Source organism: Megalops cyprinoides, chromosome 2 (assembly GCF_013368585.1).
Source record: "Megalops cyprinoides isolate fMegCyp1 chromosome 2, fMegCyp1.pri, whole genome shotgun sequence".
Classification (NCBI taxonomy): Eukaryota; Metazoa; Chordata; class Actinopteri; order Elopiformes; family Megalopidae; genus Megalops; species Megalops cyprinoides.
In genome coordinates, this window is record NC_050584.1 from 28,258,545 (window position 1) to 28,281,705 (window position 23,161).

Sequence of the window (23,161 nt, forward strand, 5' to 3'; positions counted from 1 at the left end):
TTCTTTTTCCAAAAGGTTTATTGACGTACGGAAGCCGTGACAGGTCATCTTATTGCGTACATTTTGTATGGAAACAACAACGAAAAAAAGCTGTTCCACTCAAAATTTTGGTAAATTAAAAACAAAGAATTTTTGCTGCTGCCCAAAGTATTGCTATGCTCTTGCTGTCTGAGTATAAACTAAGGACATCGTAGTAAAAGGTAACATTCAGGAAAGCTGTACTCCCCCTGTCCTACAGCGTCTATTTGTCCCTAACACAATCCTAGCTGCTGTCTCATTATTATGGCAAAAAAAGGCACTTTTAAAGCTTTTTTTTCTTTGTTTGTATGTTTGTCTGTTTTTTGTGTTTCTTTTTTTGTATTTCTCTCACAAAAACTCAGAGCTACTCCCCCCCTCCCTCACGCTCTCCTAACCCTCCTCCAGCGCTCCCCATCACGCCCACTCCACTCCTACGTCTCCTCCTCGACCTCCTCCTCCCCCCCAAGCAGCGGCTCATTCCAGGTCATCATGGTGCTGGGTGGACTCGTTGATCACCTGATGGGGCGAAGGAGAGACAGGCCAATCAGGGAGCGGTGTGTTTGAAGTGAGGATATCGAATGTTGGAGTAGAGCATGGTACTGAAATTGAACATTAGGAGTTAACTCTCCCAAAATTTACATATAGTTCTTTGTACATTGAAAACTCTTCCAGCTTCCATGTCACTGAAAAAAAAGATAATGCCTATTTGATCATTCATTATTACATTATTGTCATTTAGCAGACATTCTTATCCAGAGCAACTTACATAGGTTAGAGTCTGATACAGCTTGGTATTTACAGAGGCAATTGTGGGTTAAGTAGCTTGCCCAAGTGCACAACAGCAGTGCCCTCAAACAGGGGAGCAGGGACTCGAACCAATAACCTTCTGGATATGAACCCTGCTTATTATGACTACACCACACTGCTGCCATCATTCACGGTGTGGTCTGACTGTGTCAGGTGGTACTGTTGAAGATTCGAACATCACTGGCACATTCATCCTCTGACTGTCCTGCATGCCTCCTACCTCACCCTCACACGTGAACTGTGTCATTACGGAAAGAAGCTGTACTCACATGACCGTCTCTGGTCTCAATGGTCTTTATCACAACCTTCTTGGACATGTTTTCAATCATTGGTCTGGAGGGCTCCAGCATGGTCTCTATGGCAACATAGGAGGTCGAGGATCAGAATCATCACGGTTACTTTGGGCTGGGTTATCTTTGATCGTGTGGCACACACTAAAACTTGAGACTTGCGAATCCACATTGACATAATGACAGTGTAAAAATCTCACTGGATCACCTTTGGGAGGTTGAGGTGTATCAGAAGTAATGCAGAGATCATTATGGCTGCCTGTGTTTTGGATGTTTTGAGTGTCTGTTTCATGTTTTGGTGCTGTCATTGTGGGCCACAGTCCCACAGAACTGTAACCCGGTTTTACAGGGAGAGACCAGCAGGGTCTTACCTCTCAGGCTGAGGGAGGAGAAGTTGGGAAGAGGGGTAGTGATTCTGCAAAAAAAGAGGTAAATGAGAGAGAGAGAGACAGAGACAGAGAGGGATTAACATTACACATTTATCCTTTTTTCCAGGAAACTACAGACACAATAATCTCCTCCAACATGCCTTTAAATCAGCAATTTCACCATCCAAAAACAAAACACACACACATACACACATGTGTATACAGACACACATCCATGTCAATATACTTTATTAATGAAAATAATGTACAACAAGAGAGAGAGAGAGAGAGAGAGAGAAGAAGAGGGGGACAGAGAGAGAGAGAGAGAGAGAGAGAGAGAGAGAGAGCGATGGATGGACAGAGAAAGGGGGAGAGAGGCAGAGGAGACAGACGGAGATGAAGAGAGAGAGGGGGGCTTAGGGGATGTATCTCACCGGCTCTCCTCTCCCTCCAGCAGCTTCCTGTAGGTGGCGATCTCGATGTCCAGCGCCATCTTGACGTTGAGCAGGTCCTGGTACTCGCGCAGGTGGCGGGCCATCTCATCCTTCATGTTGCGGATGTCGTCCTCCAGGCGGGCGATGGTGTCCTGGTAGTTGGAGGCCTCCAGGTTGAAGCCTTCCTCCATGTCCCTCATCTGCCTCTCCAGGGACTCGTTCTGGGGGGGGGGGGGGGGGGGGGTGGGGGGATGGGGTGCAGGACATAAGTATCGTACATCTGTGGGAGTCTGTTACAGGTTATATGTATCTAGGGAAGAGTGCTACACCTGTACTCTCTCTTCAGCAATGGCTACACTTGGTTTTACATAGACAGGAGTGCCTGCACCCTTTCCACACACACACACACGCACACACATACACACACACACACACACACACACACACATACACATATACACACACACAAACGTGCACACGGATACTATCTCTTTAAGAGAGCAGGCAGACAAAAGCTCTGTGTGCAGTGATCTCTCATTTTCTCCAGACTGCTGCACTTTCATGCTGGTCTGATTCGGTGAAATGCAAGGCAAGGGCAGAGTGGACACTAAGCCAACAGGACGGAACACTGCTCTGTCTCCTGGCAGGATGTCCTCCTGCTGCACTTAAAGAGACAGAAAACTGCAGCAAACTACTCCTGCCACAGGTACTTACACAAGGAGTAAAATCAGGACAGGAATAACGTGGAGAGACAGTGTAATGGGGAGTAACACAGACAAGAAGGGCGTGACAGAGGCAGGTTGTAACAGGGAGTAACAGGGAGGGGCAGGGTGTAACAGGGGGTAATGAGTGAGGCAGGGAGTAGCAGGGAATAACAGAGAAAGGCTGGGAGTGACAGGGCGTAATGGGTGAGGCAGGCTGTAACAAGGTGTAACGGGGAGTAACAGGGCAGGGTGGAGACACAGGTTGTAACAATAATTGGGAGTACTGCAGAGCTACAGGAGGTGGTAGCAGGCGACGGTGACACTCACGGTTCCCTTGAGGGCATCCACCTCGCAGGTGAGCGCCTGCACCTGGCGGCGGTACTCGCTGGCCTCCTGCTTGGCTTGGCGGATGGCGTCATTGTTTCGGGCGGCAGCTTCAGAGAGGTCGGCGAACTGAGTGGGAGAGAGGAGCGTCAGGAGTGTGTGTGAGAGAAATACAGTGCAGTGAGGTGCTGCAGGTTAATACAGATTAGTCACACTGTTTTAATGGCTGAGACATAATTGCTCAGTGGAAGTTTATACAGGCCAAGAAAAGTTTGCACTGTCTATGAGGGTGGTAGTAGTGGTTCAGAGAAAGATAAAGAGGAGAGGAGAAAGAGCCAGAGAGAAAGAAAGAAGAGAGGAGACAGAGGAAGAGAGACAAAGACAGAGAGAGAGGATTGGACAGAGAGATAAAAAGATGATGAGAGGAAGAGAGGCAGAGAGACAGAGAGAGAAAGAGAGAGAGATAAAGAAGACAGGAGAGAGGAAGAGAAAGACAGATACACACCTTAGACTTGTACCAGTCCTCGGACTCCTGGATGTTCTTGGCGGCCAGGTTTTCGTACTGCAGCCTGACATCACGCAGAGCGGCCGTCAGGTCGGGCTTGGCCACGTCCATGTCGATCTGGACGTGCTGGTCCTGCATCTGGGCTTGCAGCTCGGCAATCTCCTGCAGATCACAGCCATGCAGGAGCGCTTTGTTAACTCGCCTAACGGGGTTCTTGATTAGCTCTACTATTAGCCATTAAAATCACGACAGCAGCAGAGAGCGGGATGGCAGGGTCACAAGTTGGAGGTCAGGGGTCGTGGATTGGGGGTCGGGGTCGAGGGGGTGGGGTCAAAGGCTCACCTCGTCGTGTAGCTTCTTCAGGAAGGCAATCTCCTCCTGCAGGGACTCCACCTTGCGCTCCAGGTCCAGGCGGGCCAGAGAGGCGTTGTCCACATCCTGCAGAACAGGACGACAAACATGCACCACACATCAGCACGATACGCTCCTCCCAAAAAAAAAGCACCGCTGGTCCACGGACCAACCAGTTCTTGCTGTGACATTGCGCACTATGCAATGCATGGGTTTATATTACCTATTTAAACCCTCACTTATGTTAAAACATTGCAGTGCCATAGTATGTGTTATATTCTGTAAAAAATGTATTTATTGTTATTTTCATCATATGCAGTATGATGCACACACTATAAAGTATCATAGGTACAATGACAATATTTGGTTGTGTGTTCAACATTATGCACCAAATACCAGTAAAAATGGGGGAATAATAAATATGTTTATTAATAAATATGTTTATTAACAATATGACACAATTTTATCATATTGTAATAATGTATAAACTGGCCATTTTCATAACATATGAAATTTATTTTATATATTTTTTTATTTTTATATTGTTTGATATTTTTATAACATGACTTTTATTTCTTGTATGTCTAAGACAGTGTTCACAGGCATCACTGTGACACATCTCTGGAGACTTTTCTCTACGGTTGCACATCTTTCTGTGTGCAGCCAGCAGGTTGCTGGACTCCAGTTTGGGCCTCCTCTACAAACTGCAGGCATCTGTTGTGGCAGACAAAAACACGAAAACACACACCGCCCCCGTCTGTTCACAATCAGAGCACCCTTCCCCCCTGCCCCATCACCGGGTTCCTCTGCTGGCACTGCCCACTTGGACAACAGCTTGCTTTGTCACACCCCAGCTCCCCCCACCCCCCTGCCCGCTCCAACCCCTCGCCTCTCCTTCCTGCACCAGAGCTACAACAATGTCAGCGTAGAAGCGGCTTTGGTCCCATAATTCCCCTGGGACAAAGCCTTCCATTCAGCTGTGTTTACGACCCCGGCACACTGAGAGTCTCTGCTGGGTGCTCTCTTGAAGAGGACCTCAGCTGCTGCCGTCCTGTCTGCGCTGCTGGGTGACTGTGCCGCCGACAGCCGGTCAAAAAACCCACAAAACACTATCGCAACTCCCTGCCAGAAGTGTAGAGAGATTCCGCTGAATGTTTCAGAGGAAATAAAATCCCACTCATATTATATTTTGAAAATGGGGGGTAGGGTGGTTTGGGCATTTTAGTGTTGAGATGCCTTTTTCCAGCTAGGTCTGACTGAATGTATTTTAAAAAAATGTTTCCATCACACTTGCAAAACTATGTTTTTTTGACTATTAATACTGTGATTTGATCCTATGTGCAGTTCTCTCTACTAGTATTTGCTCATTTCAGTTTCCTTTTTGAAACCAGAGTACACATGCTGACCTTTATTCTTTTTACCTGTGCAATAAATGTCCCATGAACACAAACAGAGGCTTGTGAAAAGCCAGCTCTATAATGATGCCAAAAAAACAGGATCCTGTCTTTTTTCAGAATCTTTCCCTCCCTGTAATTTGTGTGTCCGTGGAGGACTGGGCCGACGCTGTGAATGAAACCGTCTCAAACAGGCTGCAGGATTCCTCTCTGCAAACCCTGCACTTGCATCGCAGACTGTCGAGTGCAAAACACGCCCACGCGAGACAAGCCTTCCGCACTGAACGTATACCCAAACAAACCCAGAGAAAGGCAGCTGAGATGAATAACATTTATTTTGTGTGTATGTCTATAGAGCCTCTCCCGCATTCATAAAAGCAGATGTAAACTGACATCACTGTAAACTGAGTTATAAAAGGAGATGCTTGACCACTAATTGTCACGGGCGTTTATGGAATATTGGACTTATTGGACTTTATTGGACTTTATGGACTACTTTTCCCCTATTTTCGGGGTTATATAAGCAGTTGCGTTCTGCTCTTTCTGTGAACTGGGAAAGTGAGGCCCATTGTGTGTGTGTGTGTGTGGTTTGGCCTTGTTGCCTGTGAGGTATTTGCAGGGCCCAGTAGTTTGAAAACCAGTGTGCATAATGTGACCACCTGCACCAAAGCCAAATAAGAGCCTGCCCTGTGGCCGCCATGGAACCCACAGAACAAAGAACAATTTCTCCCAAACAAAATGTCCTTTTGGACACCGGCAAAATCCAGCTGAACTTTTTGCTAAAGTGGACTAATCCTACAGAAAGCTGGCCTGTCCTACGGGCTTTTTTGTGAAGGCTAAAATTCTTAATCTAGTGGCTTTGCTGCACAGAGAGAATAGCTTAGTGGCCCATAGTTTTTACTGCAATAAGCATGAACGCTCAACCAAGCCGACGCGTGATATGTCCGTTTTAGGACGCATAGAGTAACTTTAAAAAACAGTAATATTTAGACGTAATGAATAAGAACTGTATAAATGACGTCTTCATACCTGTCTGAAGCTCTGCAGGTTATTTTCGGCCTCTTCTCGCTGAAGCATCTCCTCTTGGAGCCTGCAATGAACATTAGGGAGCATTACGTCAAGCAAGTCAGTTGCCACGCCCACTTTCAAACTTTTGTAACATTATGGAGTACGTATGTGTGATTTATTTTACTGACAGTAATTTTGCCACAGTGATTTTTTTTTAATGTATATATTTGTGCAGTTATACATTTTCGTCCATCTTTACTTGGGCGCTCAATTCATGCGCCACAAAGTTTAAGTTAATGTTGAGGTTAAGTTTTTGGTTGCTGTAACTGTAACGGAAAAGGCTATTTCGATTTTTGAGAACAAAAGCAGTTTCCAAACGTTTCTTACTAATATTGCGAGGTAAAATTAGTATTGCGATGACAAGCAACCGATGTCTGTATGTGGGCATCGAAAGATTTTTTTTTAAAAATAAATGCATCTTGAGTTAAAGACAACAACGAAAGAAACGCCCTATCTCGAAGGTATTGTTTCTTTTTTTTCATACCCGTTGCTCCTGAATCAGCTAATCCAGTCTCATTTTTAAACCCAACCACTTTTTCAAACGATAACCCTGATCCAGAGGCAGCGCTTGGTAGCATAACCACGCATATTAGCATCGAAGTTGTGTGCAGCGCTGCAGCCCCGTGCCTTACAGGAAACGGGACAAAGCAAGGGCTGCGGTGCTCAGAACAATGAATGAATGAATGAATGGACTAATCTTTCCATGAATCGACGGATAAACTAATGAATATACGGATGAACGACTACGTCATAACATATGTGCTTCTGCAAAAGTAGGCTACACTTAAGGATAAATTTGGCTAATTATGGAGTTCTTAAAAACCAAATGCAGAAAGCAAGAATTCCACATCTGGTACGCTCTGAGTCGAAAGAAACAGTAAACGCGTAATGAAAGCGAATTCCTCTGGCTAAATATTTTGTGCGCCACACTACATGCGCACAGGAATTATTGATCACTTTTGTAATAAATTATATTGCATCTTTCACTGAAAGCACTGTCTATTGTTAAGATGAAAAGTTATTAATAAAGGGTCTGCTTACTTCTCCCTGAGCCGCTCAATATCCTCTCCCAAGTTGTCCCGGTCCACCTCGACCCTGGCTTTGTCGTTGGTGAGCTGGTCCACCTGGCGCCGCAGCTCGCGCATCTCCTCCTCGTACAGGTCTCCGATGCGGGAGGTCCCTTTGCCCTTCAGCTGCTCAAGCTCCGCCAACAAGATCTTGTTCTGCTGCTCTAGAAAGCGCACCTTCTCGATGTAGCTGGCGAACCTGTCGTTGAGGTGCTGCATCTCCGCCTTCTCATTGGTGCGGTTGGCTTTGAATTCGGTGTTGATGGCATCGGACAGGGCGAAATCCAAGGTTTCCGAAGCCAGCTTGGGCATCTGGGCACTGCTGCGGAGCCTGGTGGTCTTGGTCGCGTAGATAGCCGGCGCTGAGGAGACACTGTAAGAGGTCCTTGAGCGGATCGGAGTCGAGTACTGGCGGCTTGAATAGGTGGACCGTGCCATCACGGGTCTCTCCCCGCCGAACATCCTCTTGTAAGAGGAAGACTGCCTGGTGCTTGTTCTCGTGGTCATTTTGTAATCCTTTGGCTTTTCTTGAGTAGATGCGTTCTCTTCAAAGGTTGTAGAGTTTTCCTTGGTCTGGATTTCCACTCAAGCGCACCAGAAACCCCCTCACCGTTCTGCCCCAACGAGGACGAGCGACTGGTCCAGGCTCGCATTTATAGTCCACTCCTTATGCAAATGAGATAACGGTGAAGAGGAATTGAGTGACGCGGCGCGCAGCCTGTGAAACTTCTCTTCGCGGAATCCATCGGCCCGGAGCTCTTAATCCAGCCCCAGCAGCAGCCCCTAGGTTCACGGGGTGTTTTCCCATTCGACCAAAGTGGAATTTCTTTTAATTAGCCAACGAGTCTGAGAGCAACGTTCTATCACAAATGACAGAGATTGTAACGCGAACTATGTTCAGCTTTTACCTACAATGTAATAAGCACGGCTCAAGGGGGGATCATTTTACAAATTAAAATTTAATGTAATATTTATTTGTATTATTGTAATGTTACGTTAAAATGCTTTATCATTGCATTCGCAAGTTCATTTGAAAGTTATGCAATGATTAAGAGCTAAGAGTAAAACAGCTCATTCAGAAGTATTTGTGTAGAGTAGGCTACGAAAAAAATTTCGCTATATTTCTGTGCCAATGCTCTCTAATTAGGCTATAGCCTAAAACAACACTTTATGAACCCATGGAAAATAATTAACTCTTAGAGATAATCATGCACGTTAAAATGTTTAATTTCTTAAACATTTTGAACATTTCTTATTTTTACTTAAATATTTCGTCAAACACAGGACGTACGCATTTTACGAACTGCATGATTCATGCACATAAAGTTAACATTTTTGACGATGTGTCGTCATGGAGATGGGCATAAACAGTTTACTCTGGATTCTTCGGGGTTTCCTCCGCAGGCGCGCGAAGTGAGCGTGACGTTCAAGGTTTGAATCTAATTTCATCTCTGTGCCGAGAGAAACAAACTCGGGTCTCTTAGCAACGCTTCCGTTTAGTGAAAAAGTGGGCTACCTTACTACAATTTCCTGATAAAAGTTAAACACGCCGATATAAAAAAGGAAGTTTCTCTAGAGGCCCGTATCTAACACTTTTCACAAACGACATTTCTAGTATGACTAGGACGTACCTATATTTAATCTGATGCAGGAGAGGAACTAAAAGCAATGACGTCTGGATTTCTCTTAGTAGGCTATTAAAAATAAACGTACAGAACACGTGCGTGGTTATGTCTCAAATCCAGACTTGGGGCATTTATGCCTCTGATCATCGATCAAAGTGGCATTATCGATCCAACAGCAGTGAGGCACACGAAAATCCTGACCTGCCTGCTCAAACAGATGGTGGAAACCGCTAGTTTTAGAAAGTGAGTTCACCCATCACTGACGACGTTTGCAACACAACTGGGATTAAAAAAGAACAAACGACACCAAAATGACACACAGATTTCTGGGTAATTAAAAAATTCACGGTCAAGATGTATAAACATTGGTATCATCAACTAATTTATGAATTAGGTCTAATGACTAAAAAAAGGATTAAAATCACCTCAAAACTTGTTTTGTTGTGTATTCAGCTGCACTAAGAACATTGTTAGTCTACATTTAATTAGTTATTGGATAGATTTAGTTCATAGCAAGCAAATTGGTATTTTACGATTTTCTTGGCTTATGTCAAGTCTGCTTAATAAATAAATAAATGTAAGTCAAGGCACAGATAGTGGTTAAATCTAAATATTATCTGAAGGCCTATAATTATTGACAAACATTTTGTATCAAACATATACAGAATATACACGTTGATCTTTTTTCAACATATTTACACTTACATTTGACTTTTCATTTCTTTACAAATCAATGTCTTTTTTAAGTTTTTTGCCGTTAAGATCTGGTAGGGGAACTAAAGTTGCCCGGAACCTTTTCGTGTTGTTCAAGGAATCGGAGGAGTATGTGCAGCGCTGGGTACACGTGTTCGTGTTTACGTCTGCCAAACATGGAAAAACTTCGAGTTTTAGAGCTCTACAGCGGCATTGGAGGGATGCATTACGCTTTAAAAGGTAACTACTTCATTCTTAGCGTACGTCTTGTTTATGCATTTGCCATTTGTACTGATGTAGCGTAGCTGGAGGGGTTTGACCGATACAAACAGTACCTAAGGCACTAGGTTGCTACATCAGACGATGTAGTTGTATATTGTCACCGCGTATATAATTGATTCATTTGTTAAAGACCAGCAAAACTAGCTGGTAATCTAGTTTCCCACCCAACATACACCAGATAGATAGCTGGCCTCCAGCGGAAAGAGGTTTGTCTGCCCGGTGAATTTAAAGAAAATATCTCGCGAGGTGCCTGCAATCGTAGCTCACTTTTACTCAGTGTTCTATGTAGATTAGCTAGCCAATCTGGTACAAGTGAAATCCGCTACAGATGAAATTAATACTACGTGCTGAAATTTATACTAGGGTTGGGGGGGGGGGGGGGGGGGGGGGGTCTTTGTTTCACCACTACAAGGATGGAACTTGTCGGGACGATTGTGCTGTCAGAATGTTCGGAAATGATTTCCTCAAATGTCTTGTTCAATCAGACGGCACTGAATTATTTCCTTGGGTTGAGAAGCTCATCAGAGTGTCCCACGGAATTAATTTTTTTTTCCAATAAATTAGCTGGTGGACGTGCTGTTGCCGAATTATTTGATTCTGAGCTGTTGGGACACGGCAACGACATAGGCGGTTATCTGCATCGGGCATATTAATTTAGCAGGGTCTGGGGCGTATACTTATTAAAATTTGGAATGGTGCATTCGCTGATATAACCACGAGACACCAACGTGACGCCGAGTTAAAAAAGGAAACAAAAAACTTTTCATTTCTGCCTTTCGAGGTTCATGCCAAGATCTTATGATCAGTGCTCTCTGTCACTAGAGACGTTTGCTCAATGGGGTGTGAGGATTTATTTCCGTTGTTACTCAACGAAGTAATGTCTTTGAAGAGGTTTGAATAACTGCTCACAGTACCGTACTGTTGAGATGAATATACTCTAACTCAGATACCATTTGGTACACAGCATTTTTGGAATCCACACAATTTTGGTTCCGTTGGGTGCACACAATAATTTTTCGCGTGCAGTTAACTGCAACTTGCAAGCATACACAGACAAGTTTGAATGAATAGTTTTAAAGATTTTTTGTTTACTTTTATAGTGATCCTGTAAACAATGTCAAACATGCAAAAATGCATTTTATTTCAGCATAGTATTTTATTAGTCGAGTGCCTTGTTCAAGGAGACACGGGCGTTAAGCCTACTTCTGACCACTGGTCTGGTTCTTTTCCCACAATACCGCTGTCTCAGTGCTACTTTTTCTCTCTGTCTCATGGCAACGGTGCTGTTGATGTTTCTCCACCAAGGGTTGGTTTCTGTGTTCACATTCTCAAAGTGTGACGCAACTCTAGGGCTTTTGTTATCACAGAATCCTAGCTCAAAGCAGGCCTTCATTGCACTCTTTGGGGGGGGGGGGGGGGGGGGGGTTCACTTGTCACTTTCTACCTCTACAGTGATTAGCATAAAGTATGCTAAAAAAAAATCACATGACAGCTACCATACAGCTACTATACCTGACCAACTGCTGTAGCTGAGTTGTTTGTCTTCTGAGTTATTATATTTTAAATTATAATGAATAAGGCTACACACTTGAGCTTCCTTTAATAATCGTTTCTATTGGGACCTTGATTCAAATTTTGACTGCTGTTTTGTGCTTTCTGAATGCGAGTGGCCCAGCACCAGAAGTAGACAGCCTTGGTCCTGACGTTCAGAAGCTGTTTCTCTTCCAAGCTCATGGATGCAGAAGTGGATGTTTTCTTATGATAAATTAGCACAGGTACTGGAGACACTCTACATATCAGCAATGCACATGGTCACCTGCTGCATTTTATTTTGACGAACGAACCAATTCTGCGATCAAAAGCTCAGATGGAACCAAAACAAGAATCGGCTCAGGCCCTCCAGGACCTGGATCGCCTTTCCCAGCATTGCACCATGGGAAATCAGGATGACTGTGCGGCTGCATCCTGTTAGAGTGATCAGCAGCATAACTCGTCAGGAGTCCTTTGAGGTCATGACTCATGAGTAATATTTTTCAGCTCCACTTCCTTCCTCTTTACTCTGTCAGCCAGTCCATGTGGTAAGAACCACAAGATAAGAATCACAGCGTTCTGGTGCAACATCAGTCTAGCTGCACTCACTGTCGCTTTGAGATTACAAGGTGCTGGAGTCGTTTTTATGAGAGAGAGAGAGTTATTTGGTATATGGAAACATTTTTTTAAACCATAATCTTCAACAGGTGTCGCTCTCAACATGCAGGATTCTGTGAACTCTGCCAGGGCGTGTGCGTGCATGTGTTTACGTATGTGTGCACATGTCTGTGTGTCTGCATGAGTGTGTGTGTGTTTGTGTGTTTGTATGTGTGTGTGTGTGTGTGTGTGTGTGTGTGTGTGTGTGTGTGGCAGTGTCTGTTAAGCATTAACCAGGTTACAGAGGGATTTACTGGCCCTCACTGATGTGCAGGTGTAAAAGCCAGTTGCTCAGCTGACTGTCTTTCCTTTTAAATGGGAAGACAATCAGCTGCATTCCTCCGTATCAGCACAATCACTGTGCAAAGAACAGGCCTGCTCCTTTAGGATGTCATAAGAAGGGTGTGGCATTATCATTGCATTACATTACTTTTACTTAGTAGGCAATCTGAGGGGCCTTATGATACGGCAGCAGTGGCCCAGGTGATTGGCAGCCTCTGGATTATGCTCCTTACCCCCGCACCACGCCGCTTCCGTGCTGGTGTCACCATGCCGCCCCTCTCGTTTAATGTATTCATCAACTTTGGTATTTGGGGCGGCAGTGTAGCACAGGGGTTAAGGAGCAAAACTAGAAACCGAAAGGCTGCCGTACCCTTGGGCAAGGTACTTTACCCACAATTGCCTCAGTAAATATCCAGCTGTATAAATGGATAACATTGTAAAAACCTGTAACTGATGTAAGTCTCTCTGGAAAAGAGTGTCTACTAAATGCCAATAATGTAATGTATTCTTATATACATGTATCATGTATATCTCATGTTCATGTGTGCATTTGCTCACCAGTAGTCATTCCTTAAAGTTCACCCTCACATGTTATTGTGCAGGAGGCCCACAACATTGGCAGGTTAGCGATTTGCCGGCTGGAATATTCCGTGTATTCCGCAGCTTCAGTGTCTGTTCCCACAGAGCTGCATGGTAATGCACGCTCTCCTACATTTGTTTATACCATATTTAATAATGTGTATTGCATTGTTACATACACGTACATGTTAGCTGCTCGCTAACTGCATCATTACCTTGTTTGTATTGCTGAAAATGTAGTTCTTTTGTGTCAGGAATAAATCCCCTGTGCGTAAGCCTGTTATTGGCACAGTACAACATGCGTGTGTTTGCTGATTCACAGGGCTCTCTTGAGCATGTCCGTCATCAATGGTGATGGTCTCCTGTATTCATTAAATTGTTTGCAAAGAGCAGGGATTCTGTGGTACCTCAGACTCACCGAGTGGGGAGGAGCAGTGATTTTGTCTCTGAACCTGACCCTCTGCTCCACACCTTCCCCACAGAGAGCGGGGTCTCCGCTGAGGTCGTGGCCGCTGTAGATGTCAACACCACAGCCAACGAGATCTACAGGCACAACTTCCCGGGCACGCCCCTGTGGCCGAAGACCATTGAGGTGAGCAGTGGCACGTGTCCCTGAGGGGGGGGTAGCCACTCCCCAAAACGAGGAGTTCTGTGATCACTCATGGAGTGATTAGGATTATGGTAAAGTATGATGCATGATTCTGTTTAAAGAAAGGCAGCCACCTACCCTGCAACCAGTACCTGTAGGATTTATGTCTCTCTGTTGTTGATGGAGCAGTTCAATGACTGAGTGTCCAGTTTTTGACATTAATGCGAGCTAAGACGTGTTCCTGGGCTGGAGTTTCAGTCTTTTTGATTTAACACTTTCATCGGAAAGTGTCAGTCGTGTTACCCACCCTCTGAAGAATATAGAATTGAGTTCAGTGCTGCTCTGCTCTTATGGGTCGAGAGCGTTGACCTTGATTGCTTCAGTAAAATTCCACCGTATCGATGGATCACACAAGCATGACCTTTACTGTTAGTTTCCCGGAAACCAATCCAGGGATTCTGTCATTGGATGTCATGTGATGTAAGGGTTAAAAATGTCTCGAAACGTGTGCGTGACCTCGCACGGCCACTGCAGCACATTGCAGCTTGCATTACTGTGTTGTAAAGGTGCGGCTCATCACGTGTCATTCCAGATTGATCCTTTCTGGAGGTTATGCAGAAGTCATGCCCCCTATACAACACTAGGGGCGTAGAGGGGGGTGTGCTCCGCTCTGGGCTGTTGTGTGGTCAGTCTGAACACTACTGAAGAGATCATAAAACTCAAATGTCGTGCTGTGAAAGAGCACTGATTTATAAAAACATGCAGGCTGGTCAGATGGACCTTTCAACCCCTCCAGGAACATGGTGAAAGCTGGTCAGATCAATTTGAACAGTCAGCCAGTTGTTTTACAGGTGAATGATGAGAAGGGCCACACCTCCTATACACCTTCCTTAAGTGACAGTACATTCAGGACAGTAGGTTCTACTTCCACTTGTCCAGTCATTTTAAGTTTGTCTTTTAGTAAAAGACAGAAGCAGTGTAATAAAAAGGGTGAATGTGATTATGTAAAAAAAGAAAGGTGAATGTCTGGGGGTCGCTGCCCTCGTTTGAACCCCAGTGCTCAGCTCCCTGGCTCGGAAGCTGCAGCAACCCCGAAAATCAACCATTTAATGTGAACTCGAAGCGAGATTGGCCACGGATCACGGTTTTACAGACAACATCTGCCCATAACCCACATCTGGCAGGCCAATAAATGGTCGGAAAAGCTGAATGCAGAATAATGGCAAATGGAAAGCTTAATCCCCCTGCCAAACTGATCGCTTATAAAAGTAAAGTTACTGTTAGACTTAACTGGGGTGCAACAGGATGCTTGGAAGGTTAATAATGACTATTTGTGTAACACACATAGTGGAACCAAAGACACCCCCCCCGCCAAAACCCATCTCAGGGACGTCACATTAACTCTTTGACCTGTTAAACTGACCCCCTGCAAAACACTGACTGAAAAAAAGAAGGAAGGTATGTTTCTGACAGTCTTTATCAGTAGATGATTAACCCTTCATTTCCTAATAGAGAATTTGAAAGGGTAGCTGCTCTCAAGGCTGCTGTGTTTTGGCCTTTTAGCCTTTGCTTGCACAATACACTCTAAAACAGTTGAGACTGGTAACTGATTGAACTGGCTGAAAATGTGAATATTAATATGGCTGGAGGGACGCAATACATCACATTTCATTACATTACATTATTGTCATTTAGCCGAAGCTCTTATCCAGACTGACTTAAAGTGTGCATCTAAATGCACCACAGAGGCATAAATGTATACATTGAATTTATAATTACCCCTTTTTCTACTGTTCTGCTAGCACCACTCTGGCTCATTACACCGCTACAGCGGGAAATTGTACAGTGAGCCAGAGTGGCCCCGGCTCTACAATGGAAAATGGATATAATGAACCAGCTTGGTTCTGGCTCTACAGTGGGAAAAGGGTATAATGAGTCAGCCTGGTTCCAGCTCTATGGTGGAAAAATGGTAAAATGAGCCAGCTTAGTTCCAGTTCTATAGTGGAAAAGGGGTTTACAATGTTTTATTGAGGAGAGTAAGGCATTAAATTGCATTTGTAACCCATAACTATAAATAAATATCAAATGATAAATAATTATCAAAAAGTGCTTGTTACTCACGTCCTTCCTCATTTGATGATCAGTTCCTGTCAACCCCCCCCCCCTCCCCCCATGCCTCATGACTTTAGTTTTAATTGGTTGTTTTCGGTGAAAGAGTAACTCTGGAGTTTTAGTGTTGGGTAAAGGTTGCTTGCACCGTCAGCAGTGTGTGACACAGTGGGCCACCTCCCTGCAGAGTTGGTGAATACACAGCCACCTCTCATTCCCTCAGGCAGTGCTGGGAGATACTACAAAGAGATAATGCTAATACCTTTTCTGTTTCATTTATTTTCTCTCAGTGGATTGGCAGGGTGTTTGTCTAGCAACGTGCAAATAAAAAATAAAGTTGGCAGGCTGTAACAGTTGTGACCCTTGTTTAAATTCTTGCCCGTGGAGAATGCTTGTTAAAAGCGAATGACAGATGACATGTTGGGTGGTTTGGATGGTCATGGTGGGTCACACACTGCGGAATCGCATTGCACAGGCAAAGTGATGTCCACAGGGACGATTGGTCGGCTGCTTTGAGAAAGCGAGTTGTGGCTTAGGGGTCTCTCAGTAAAAGCACACAGGCTTCTCAAATTCGTAACAGAATGCTGAATAAGGCCATCCAGCCCCAAAAGTCTTAAATATCATTAACTAAGGCAATAAAAATACAGCTACCTAACTAAGCACAGCGTAAAGTAACTGTAACACAGTACACAACTGGTCTCAATTTACACTGAAGTCAATGAAAGTGTGATTTTTACCTGTTTTAACGGCACTAGGAAGAACAGTATATGCGGATTTTATGTGTGAGACTGCTTATGAGAACACATCCAGTATAGCTGACAGCTACAATGTCATGGTGCAGGATATCTGGGCCTTCTTTTGATAGTTTTGCCTCTTTTGGAAAAGTTTTGACAAGTTTGTGTTGTCATCATGTTGTTTTGCTTCAGGGACTGACGCTTAATGATTTCAACAAGCTGGGGTTTGACATGATTTTAATGAGTCCACCGTGCCAGCCCTTCACAAGGTAAATGTGAAATGTGTGTGTAAGCGCGCGCGCGCGCGTGTGTGTGTGTGTGTGTGAGAGAGAGTGTGTGTGAGAGTGTGTGCATGGGTGTGTGTTTGGAGTTTTCATTACCTTCCCCCTCAGCAGGTAAATTAAACTCCTTTTCTCGGTTTTCATCAGTTTCCAGAACACTCTGTGTGCCAGAGAGAACCATGAATAAAGGAACATTGTAACTTTCTGTTAAAACGCAACATTTTCCGATGAAGTAGTTTGGTACTGAGGGTTGTGCTTTAATCTTATCGAGATACTCTGCCCAAAAGGATGGATTTTCACCAGCAGGGCAGCGTACCCATATTTCTTTTCTAATTACTCCTCCCATAATAGTTCACAGATTTGTGCCCAGTGAATGCCAACTTGTTTACTTTACATCTGAAGTGCAGATAGTTACAAGAGGTGTTATTTCTCTCTCCTTTTCTTTCTCCCTTTCTCCCACTCTCTCCCCCGTTCTTTTTCTTTCCCCCTCTCTCTCTCCTTCTGCAGAATTGGATTGCAAGGCGATGTTTCTGATCCCAGAACAAAGAGCTTTCTCTACATCCTCGATGTCCTGCCAAGGTCACACAAATCCGTCTGCCTTTCTTTTTTGTGAAAGATGAAAGATCAGAGAGTGCGGTCTGGGTCCTCTCGGCTGACCTCTCCTCACAGTCTCTCCGTTTGAAGATTTGCCATTGTTCTTACCGTTGTCTCTGCCTGCCGCGGTCTCCTGTAGTCCGGTCTTTCCCTGTAGCCTAAACACTATCTGCTGGTGTGCGTCCAGTTCTGGTTCAGCCCTCTGTGCTTTGGCCTGCTCTGTTCACATATTTTCTTGGAACAGCTGTGGCACTAAGACTATTATACTCAAAAGGCCGGCGCATTATATCTCTGCCCAGCCTGCACTGTTGACTGTTGTTGTAGTATAATGTAATTTGTGGGGTGTGGAGTGGATAACAACAATAAAAATAATAATAATAATAATAATGATGTAGAACGCACTGCTAATGGTTTCAGGGTTGCTATCAAATCATAAGTAGGTGGTGGAGGTGTTGAATTCTGAACTGACACTGACACTTTAACAATGATGGAGAAATAAACCTAGAACCATAGCATTCTAGAGTGGAAAATGTGGCTTTCTGTGCTTTGTGTTTTTTTGTGTGCTTGTCCTCTTGGGAAGTCTGGGATGAATTGATGCCTTTGTCAGTCACTCTCTTCACATCTGACCTCAGTTCATGTATAATTGAAATTTTAGCTGTCTGTCATGTATAGGTTAGCCAATGAGTGTGGACCATGTCTGTGACCCCGCCCTCTCTCTGTCCCCCACAGGCTGAATAAGTTGCCACGGTTTATCCTGCTGGAGAATGTGAAGGGCTTTGAGACCTCTTCCGCCAGGTAACCCAGGGAGACGGGGGGGTCATCATGGTTACATGCCATGGTGGATCATGGGAGCTCCCTGGGAAAGCAGTTGGTCCTTCCTCCTGCTGTTCTTTTTTTTACGTGCCTGTCAGTTGCTCCATGTGTTACAGAGCATCAGGTTTTCAAGTGATATACTCTTAAATGGCTGGATATTTTACAACAACTTTCTCACTCACGGGGCACAAAAGCAGACCCGCTCTGGGCAGTTGAATCTGCTTATCAGAACTTATATGAAACTTATTAGTTTTAGATTAGTTCCTTAACTGATTCGGCAGTATTACCCTGACTGTCACACTATGCTGCTATTATTTGCAAATAACTCTCTGACCTGGCTCACAGATTGTACTCAATTTATTTATAATCCTGAATTCCTATTGTTCAGTGCTCCTGTCAGTCAGAGGTAGAGCCATGGCTACTCCCCATGTATCACAGTCTCGAAAGAGGAAGCGGTTCTAGGAATAGTGGTCTCCTCATAGAAGGAATGGAACGCCTTCAGAGTTTTAAGGGCAGTACTCTGACCTCCTTTCTTCTTCCTGTTTAGGGATTCTCTTGTGCAGACCCTGAAGGACTGTGGGTACAGCTATCAGGAGTTCCTGCTGTCTCCAACATGTGTAAGCATAATGTTGCAACATTTCACCAATGTTAAATCAACATCTATCATTACGAACACGAGAAAACATTTTGAGTAATGCCGGTGTGGCTCTAGGTCAGGTCTGCTCTTCGTCCCATTGAAAGTTTTGATAGCTTAATTGGAGCCATTGATTGGATGGGATTTTGAATCACTGGTTGTTACAGATATGCATGACCTGCTGGTTGAAAAAAATATCTGAAATCCTGTGGACTATGGGTCTCCAGGAGCAGCAGTGGACTGCACTGTTCTGCATCATAATCACCCAGTACAACTGAACTGGTGTGTGTGTGTGTGTGTGTGTGTGTGTGTGTGTGTCTGTGTCCTCTAGGGGTTCTGATATTATGCAACTTAACTTTTTTTGTGGGTGTGACATGTACCTCACTCTCACTATTACTGCTTTTAATTTGCCTCATCTCGTTTCTCATTGGACACCGTTCCGGTCACATGGCCCCTTTCCCACCAATTGCAGCTGGGGATTCCGAACTCGAGGCTGCGCTACTTTCTCATCGCCAGGGCAACACCGGGATCCTTCTCGTTTCGGACGGCACCAGGGGTGGGGTGGCTTTTTCACTTCCAGTTCCTCATGCTCTGCTCAGCCCTCTGATCACAGCTGCAGGAGCGCCGCTCTGTACTGAAGTGAGCTGCAAGGAGGAAGTCATATTACAAGTCGAGTAGTGGTTACAGCACTGGATTGATGACTAGCACAGTACAGGTTGAAGGCCATCCTGTGGCTTTGGCCAGCAACAGACATACAAAGATATGGTCTTGCTAGGTTTTACAGTTCTTTAGGGTCATTGGGACATTTGTAGTTTTTATTGGGATATTTGTAGGTGGGACAGTGCTGTTTTATTCCTGATCATGGCTCTGTACCTCAAATTATTCAAAGGGTGGAGGCTGGAGGAATAAAGGCATCATGGTTTAGATGTGTTATGGATGTAGACAATGAGTTATGGGTGGGGGTGGATGGGTTAAGGATATAAATACGTTATGAATATGGATGATGGTTTATAAATATATGTGATGGGTAATGGATATTGATATTGATGAATGGTTATGGATATGGTTGGGTTATATATATGGATATAGATGGGCTGTGGGTGTGGATTTAGATGATCGGTTATGGATATGGGTGATCGGTTATGGATTGAGTTGTTGAGGTGTTTTTCACAGTTGAGTTACTTCCATTCCTGCAGCTGATCCTGGAGTCCTTCCCAAATTCTGCTGCTAACGGTAACACTCCAGACCACGCTCCCATCCCAGACGGCTGTCCCCCTACCAGCAGCGAGGAGGCGGAGTCTGGGCGTGTCCTGTACAAGATGGAGACTCCTCGCGAGCTGGAGAGGAAGCAGTCGCAAGACGCTGACCAATCCATCAGGAGGATCCAGGAGTTCCTGGAGGAGGAGGGCGGGACTGGGATGGACATGGAGCGGTACCTCCTGCCCCCGAAGACCCTCCTCCGCTACGCCCTGCTCATGGACATCGTCCGGCCCACCTGCCGGAGATCTGTCTGCTTCACCAAGGGGTAAGGCTCTCACCCTCCAGACTGATCGCTGATCGATGAACTGACCCAATAATCCCATGGTTTAAAGCGCTAATCACTGCACTGTTTTGATTATAAAAAAAACCTCACTATTGCAGTAGAGAGCAGATGCTGGTATCATGCTGTAATAACAACTGCAAAAGATCATCAGTCTCTTTCCCTCTCTCTGACTCTCTCTCTCTCTCTCTCTCTCTCTCTCTGTCTCTCTCTCTCTCTGTATCTCTCTCTCTCTCTCTCCCCCCCAGGTACGGACACTATGTAGAGGGGACAGGTTCTGTTCTTCAGTCCAGTATGGAAACAGAGGTACACACTACTATCACTTATGATAAAGTCCTATTTGTTGATATGTGTTTAATACTTAGAAGTAAAATGAGAGGAATGGTTTTACATTTATGTCAGTGTATAGATTTGTATAGATCTGTATATTGTCAATTTGTAGATGGTTGTGTAGATATATATAGATAATACTGTCATACATAGACGGTAATGAACTGCAGCATGCAGAAACACATATGAAAGTGGCAGTAAACATGACTCCTATTTAACTCCATTAAAGAGGCCATACTGATCAGGCGGAGTGCTCTGTAGATTGTGGTGGATGCTTGATGAGGTCGTAGATGAGGTCACATGTTTAAAGCAGTACCTGCTGTGCTCCTTTCCGTCAGTTGGAGACGGCGTTTGCGTCCCTGGACTCATTGTCAGAGGAGGAGAAGCTGAGCCGGCTGTCAAAGCTCCGGCTGCGATATTTCACTCCCCAGGAGATTGCCAACCTGATGGGCTTCCCTGCACAGTTCTGTGAGTAACAGCATGCATATACACATACACACGCATACTCACGCGCGCACACACACACACTCTCACACACATATACACACACTCTCACACAAATGCACACATTGTCACACACGCACGCACAACACAGGTGAAGAGACACACATATAGACACACAAACACACACACACACACACACAACACATACACGAACAGATGTGTGCATATATACACACAAACATGCATACACTGACATGTACAGGTGCACACACGCTCACACACATATGCACACACACGTACTTACATACACATACATGCGCACGCATGTACCCATGCACACTGACGGCTCCAGTTTTACGGACAAAGCCAAGAGAGTCCATGCTTTAAATTGATTTAGCTGAAACTGATGCTACCTGCCACATTGAGTAATCATTAGTATATATATTTTCACCACTCAGCCAGGTTTCTTGGGTACACAGTTGCAGGGTTTGCTGACAGTTTTCAGCTCTTCCTCAGAATGTCTTTATTCATCCCACTAAACCTTTTCCAGATGCTCCTTCTGCCTCATGGTAAAGGGCTCTGGCAGGAATCTGCTCATAACTCATAACTGTGCGTGGGGTCCACATATTGCAGTTACCCCCCTGCACATGTTCCATGAGCTCACCCCAACTAGGCGTGTCCTGAGAAAACCTCTCCCGTGCACGGCTCTGTTCTGGTTAGCACACGGTTCCTCTCAACTGCCAGCAGGCGTTACAGTGCACTGCATTACATTTTTGTCATTTTTCACTTTTCTTATCCAGAGCAGCTTACACAGGTTACAGTTCTACAAATTATCCATTTGTACAGCTGAATATTTACTGTAGCAATTTTTCGGTTGGTACCTTCTCCAAGGGTACAGCAGTTCCGCAATGGGGAATCAAACCAGCAACCTTCTGGTTACAAGTTCTGCTCCTTACCAATGCAGTGCGCTGCATTATTCTGGGTTTTCGTAAGTTGCTCTGAATAAGAGCATCTTGCAGATGAATAAATGTAAATGTAAAATAAAATCACCTTTCTCCTCTCTCCTTTCATCTGTCTATCCTCTCTCCCACTCTCCCATAGAGCCTGGCCCCCAGATGTAGATTTCATTTCATTGTGTAACAAGTGCTTTTGGAAGCCAGTCAAGTGGAGGAATGATATTTCTTTTTTCTGTCAGGCTTTCCTGAGAACACCTCTATCAAACAGCAGTATCGGGTCCTGGGAAACAGCCTGAACGTTCACGTCGTGGCCAGACTCATACAGCTGATGGTGGCATAACCGAAAGGGGGACATCTTATTTCAGACAGTGGGCAGAGCTTCCTGCAGCAGTGAATTGATTCTTTCAGGGTGCTAACTGCTAAAAATGACAGGAGAAGAGGAAGACAAAGTGACTCATGTTTACCCATAATACTGTGTGGCTCAGTTACCAGGTTAATTCCACTTCCTGTTTTGAAAAGACTGATCATGCATTTCGCTCTGCAGTTTGTGTTATGCCCACCCAGGAATTTACTCTTTTTGTACATTGCAATATATATGAATAAATAAATTATTTTTGTAATGTTTATTTCTTGTTGTTTTGTTTTTTGCATGTTTTATGCATCTTGATGTATTTTTTGTTCAGAAAATGGTTGTCTCACTATGTATTATACATAAGCCTGGAACAGTTTTCTGTAGTCAGGAAATATGAAAACTAAGGGTGACATGTAATAATTAAGAGTTTATCCAAGATAAAAATGGTGACATACATGAAAATGACTAATGAGCAAAAGCTTCATTCGTTTAAATACATTCAGGGTTAGAGTATCGATTCCTCCCTGGCTCACTATTCAGTCTCTTATGGCTCTGCAGTTAGCAAACACTTGCTGATTGCTGGTTACTGATCTCTGAAATCATGTGGTGAGCTATGACAATCACTCAATAATAAAGTGGAATAACAGCCGTCTAAGTAAGCTGAAAGCCCTCACCTCAGAGATTCCCTTCCTGCACCTCTGCAGTTTGGGGGGGGGGGTTTATTGCCCCGTAGACAGTCTCCCAGGGTCCCGGGAGGGAGGAAGGGCCAAAGTGCACCACTGCCCTACTCAGAATTAGAGGGCGCTT

General features: G+C 44.6%; 2 protein-coding genes across 2 annotated transcripts; one reads left to right on the forward strand and one right to left on the reverse strand.

Moving 5' to 3' along the window:
• On the reverse strand, nucleotides 1–7,947 carry vim (vimentin). Its single transcript, XM_036520701.1, has 9 exons — nucleotides 7,305–7,947; nucleotides 6,225–6,285; nucleotides 3,793–3,888; nucleotides 3,451–3,612; nucleotides 2,949–3,074; nucleotides 1,918–2,138; nucleotides 1,487–1,530; nucleotides 1,095–1,180; nucleotides 1–534 (listed from the first exon to the last, which is right to left on the reverse strand). The coding sequence occupies exons 1-9, from the start codon at nucleotides 7,835–7,837 to the stop codon at nucleotides 493–495; spliced, it is 1,371 nt and encodes a 456-aa protein (XP_036376594.1). The 5' UTR covers nucleotides 7,838–7,947; the 3' UTR covers nucleotides 1–492.
• Nucleotides 7,948–9,783: 1,836 nt separating this feature from the next.
• trdmt1 (tRNA aspartic acid methyltransferase 1) lies at nucleotides 9,784–22,560 on the forward strand. The gene is made up of 11 exons (XM_036520702.1): nucleotides 9,784–9,888; nucleotides 13,461–13,570; nucleotides 16,603–16,679; nucleotides 17,199–17,270; nucleotides 18,015–18,080; nucleotides 18,646–18,715; nucleotides 19,205–19,288; nucleotides 19,929–20,257; nucleotides 20,521–20,578; nucleotides 20,941–21,070; nucleotides 22,242–22,560. Exons 1-11 carry the CDS (start codon nucleotides 9,825–9,827, stop codon nucleotides 22,340–22,342), a joined length of 1,161 nt encoding a protein of 386 aa, XP_036376595.1. The 5' UTR covers nucleotides 9,784–9,824; the 3' UTR covers nucleotides 22,343–22,560.
• Nucleotides 22,561–23,161: the final 601 nt, after the last annotated feature.

Excerpts from the sequence above, each read along its gene's own strand:
- vim (XM_036520701.1), bottom strand. The coding sequence starts at position 7,837 with ATGACCACGAGAACAAGCACCAGGCAGTCTTCCTCTTACAAGAGGATG. Across the intron at positions 3,075-3,450 it reads AGGACTGGTACAAGTCTAAG|TTCGCCGACCTCTCTGAAGC; the intron begins GTGTGTATCTGT and ends TCTCCCACTCAG. Across the intron at positions 1,531-1,917 it reads CTGGAGGGAGAGGAGAGCCG|AATCACTACCCCTCTTCCCA; the intron begins GTGAGATACATC and ends CTTTTTTTGCAG.
- trdmt1 (XM_036520702.1), top strand. The coding sequence starts at position 9,825 with ATGGAAAAACTTCGAGTTTTAGAGCTCTACAGCGGCATTGGAGGGATG. Across the intron at positions 16,680-17,198 it reads CCGTGCCAGCCCTTCACAAG|AATTGGATTGCAAGGCGATG; the intron begins GTAAATGTGAAA and ends CTCCTTCTGCAG. Across the intron at positions 20,258-20,520 it reads TCTGTCTGCTTCACCAAGGG|GTACGGACACTATGTAGAGG; the intron begins GTAAGGCTCTCA and ends TCTCCCCCCCAG.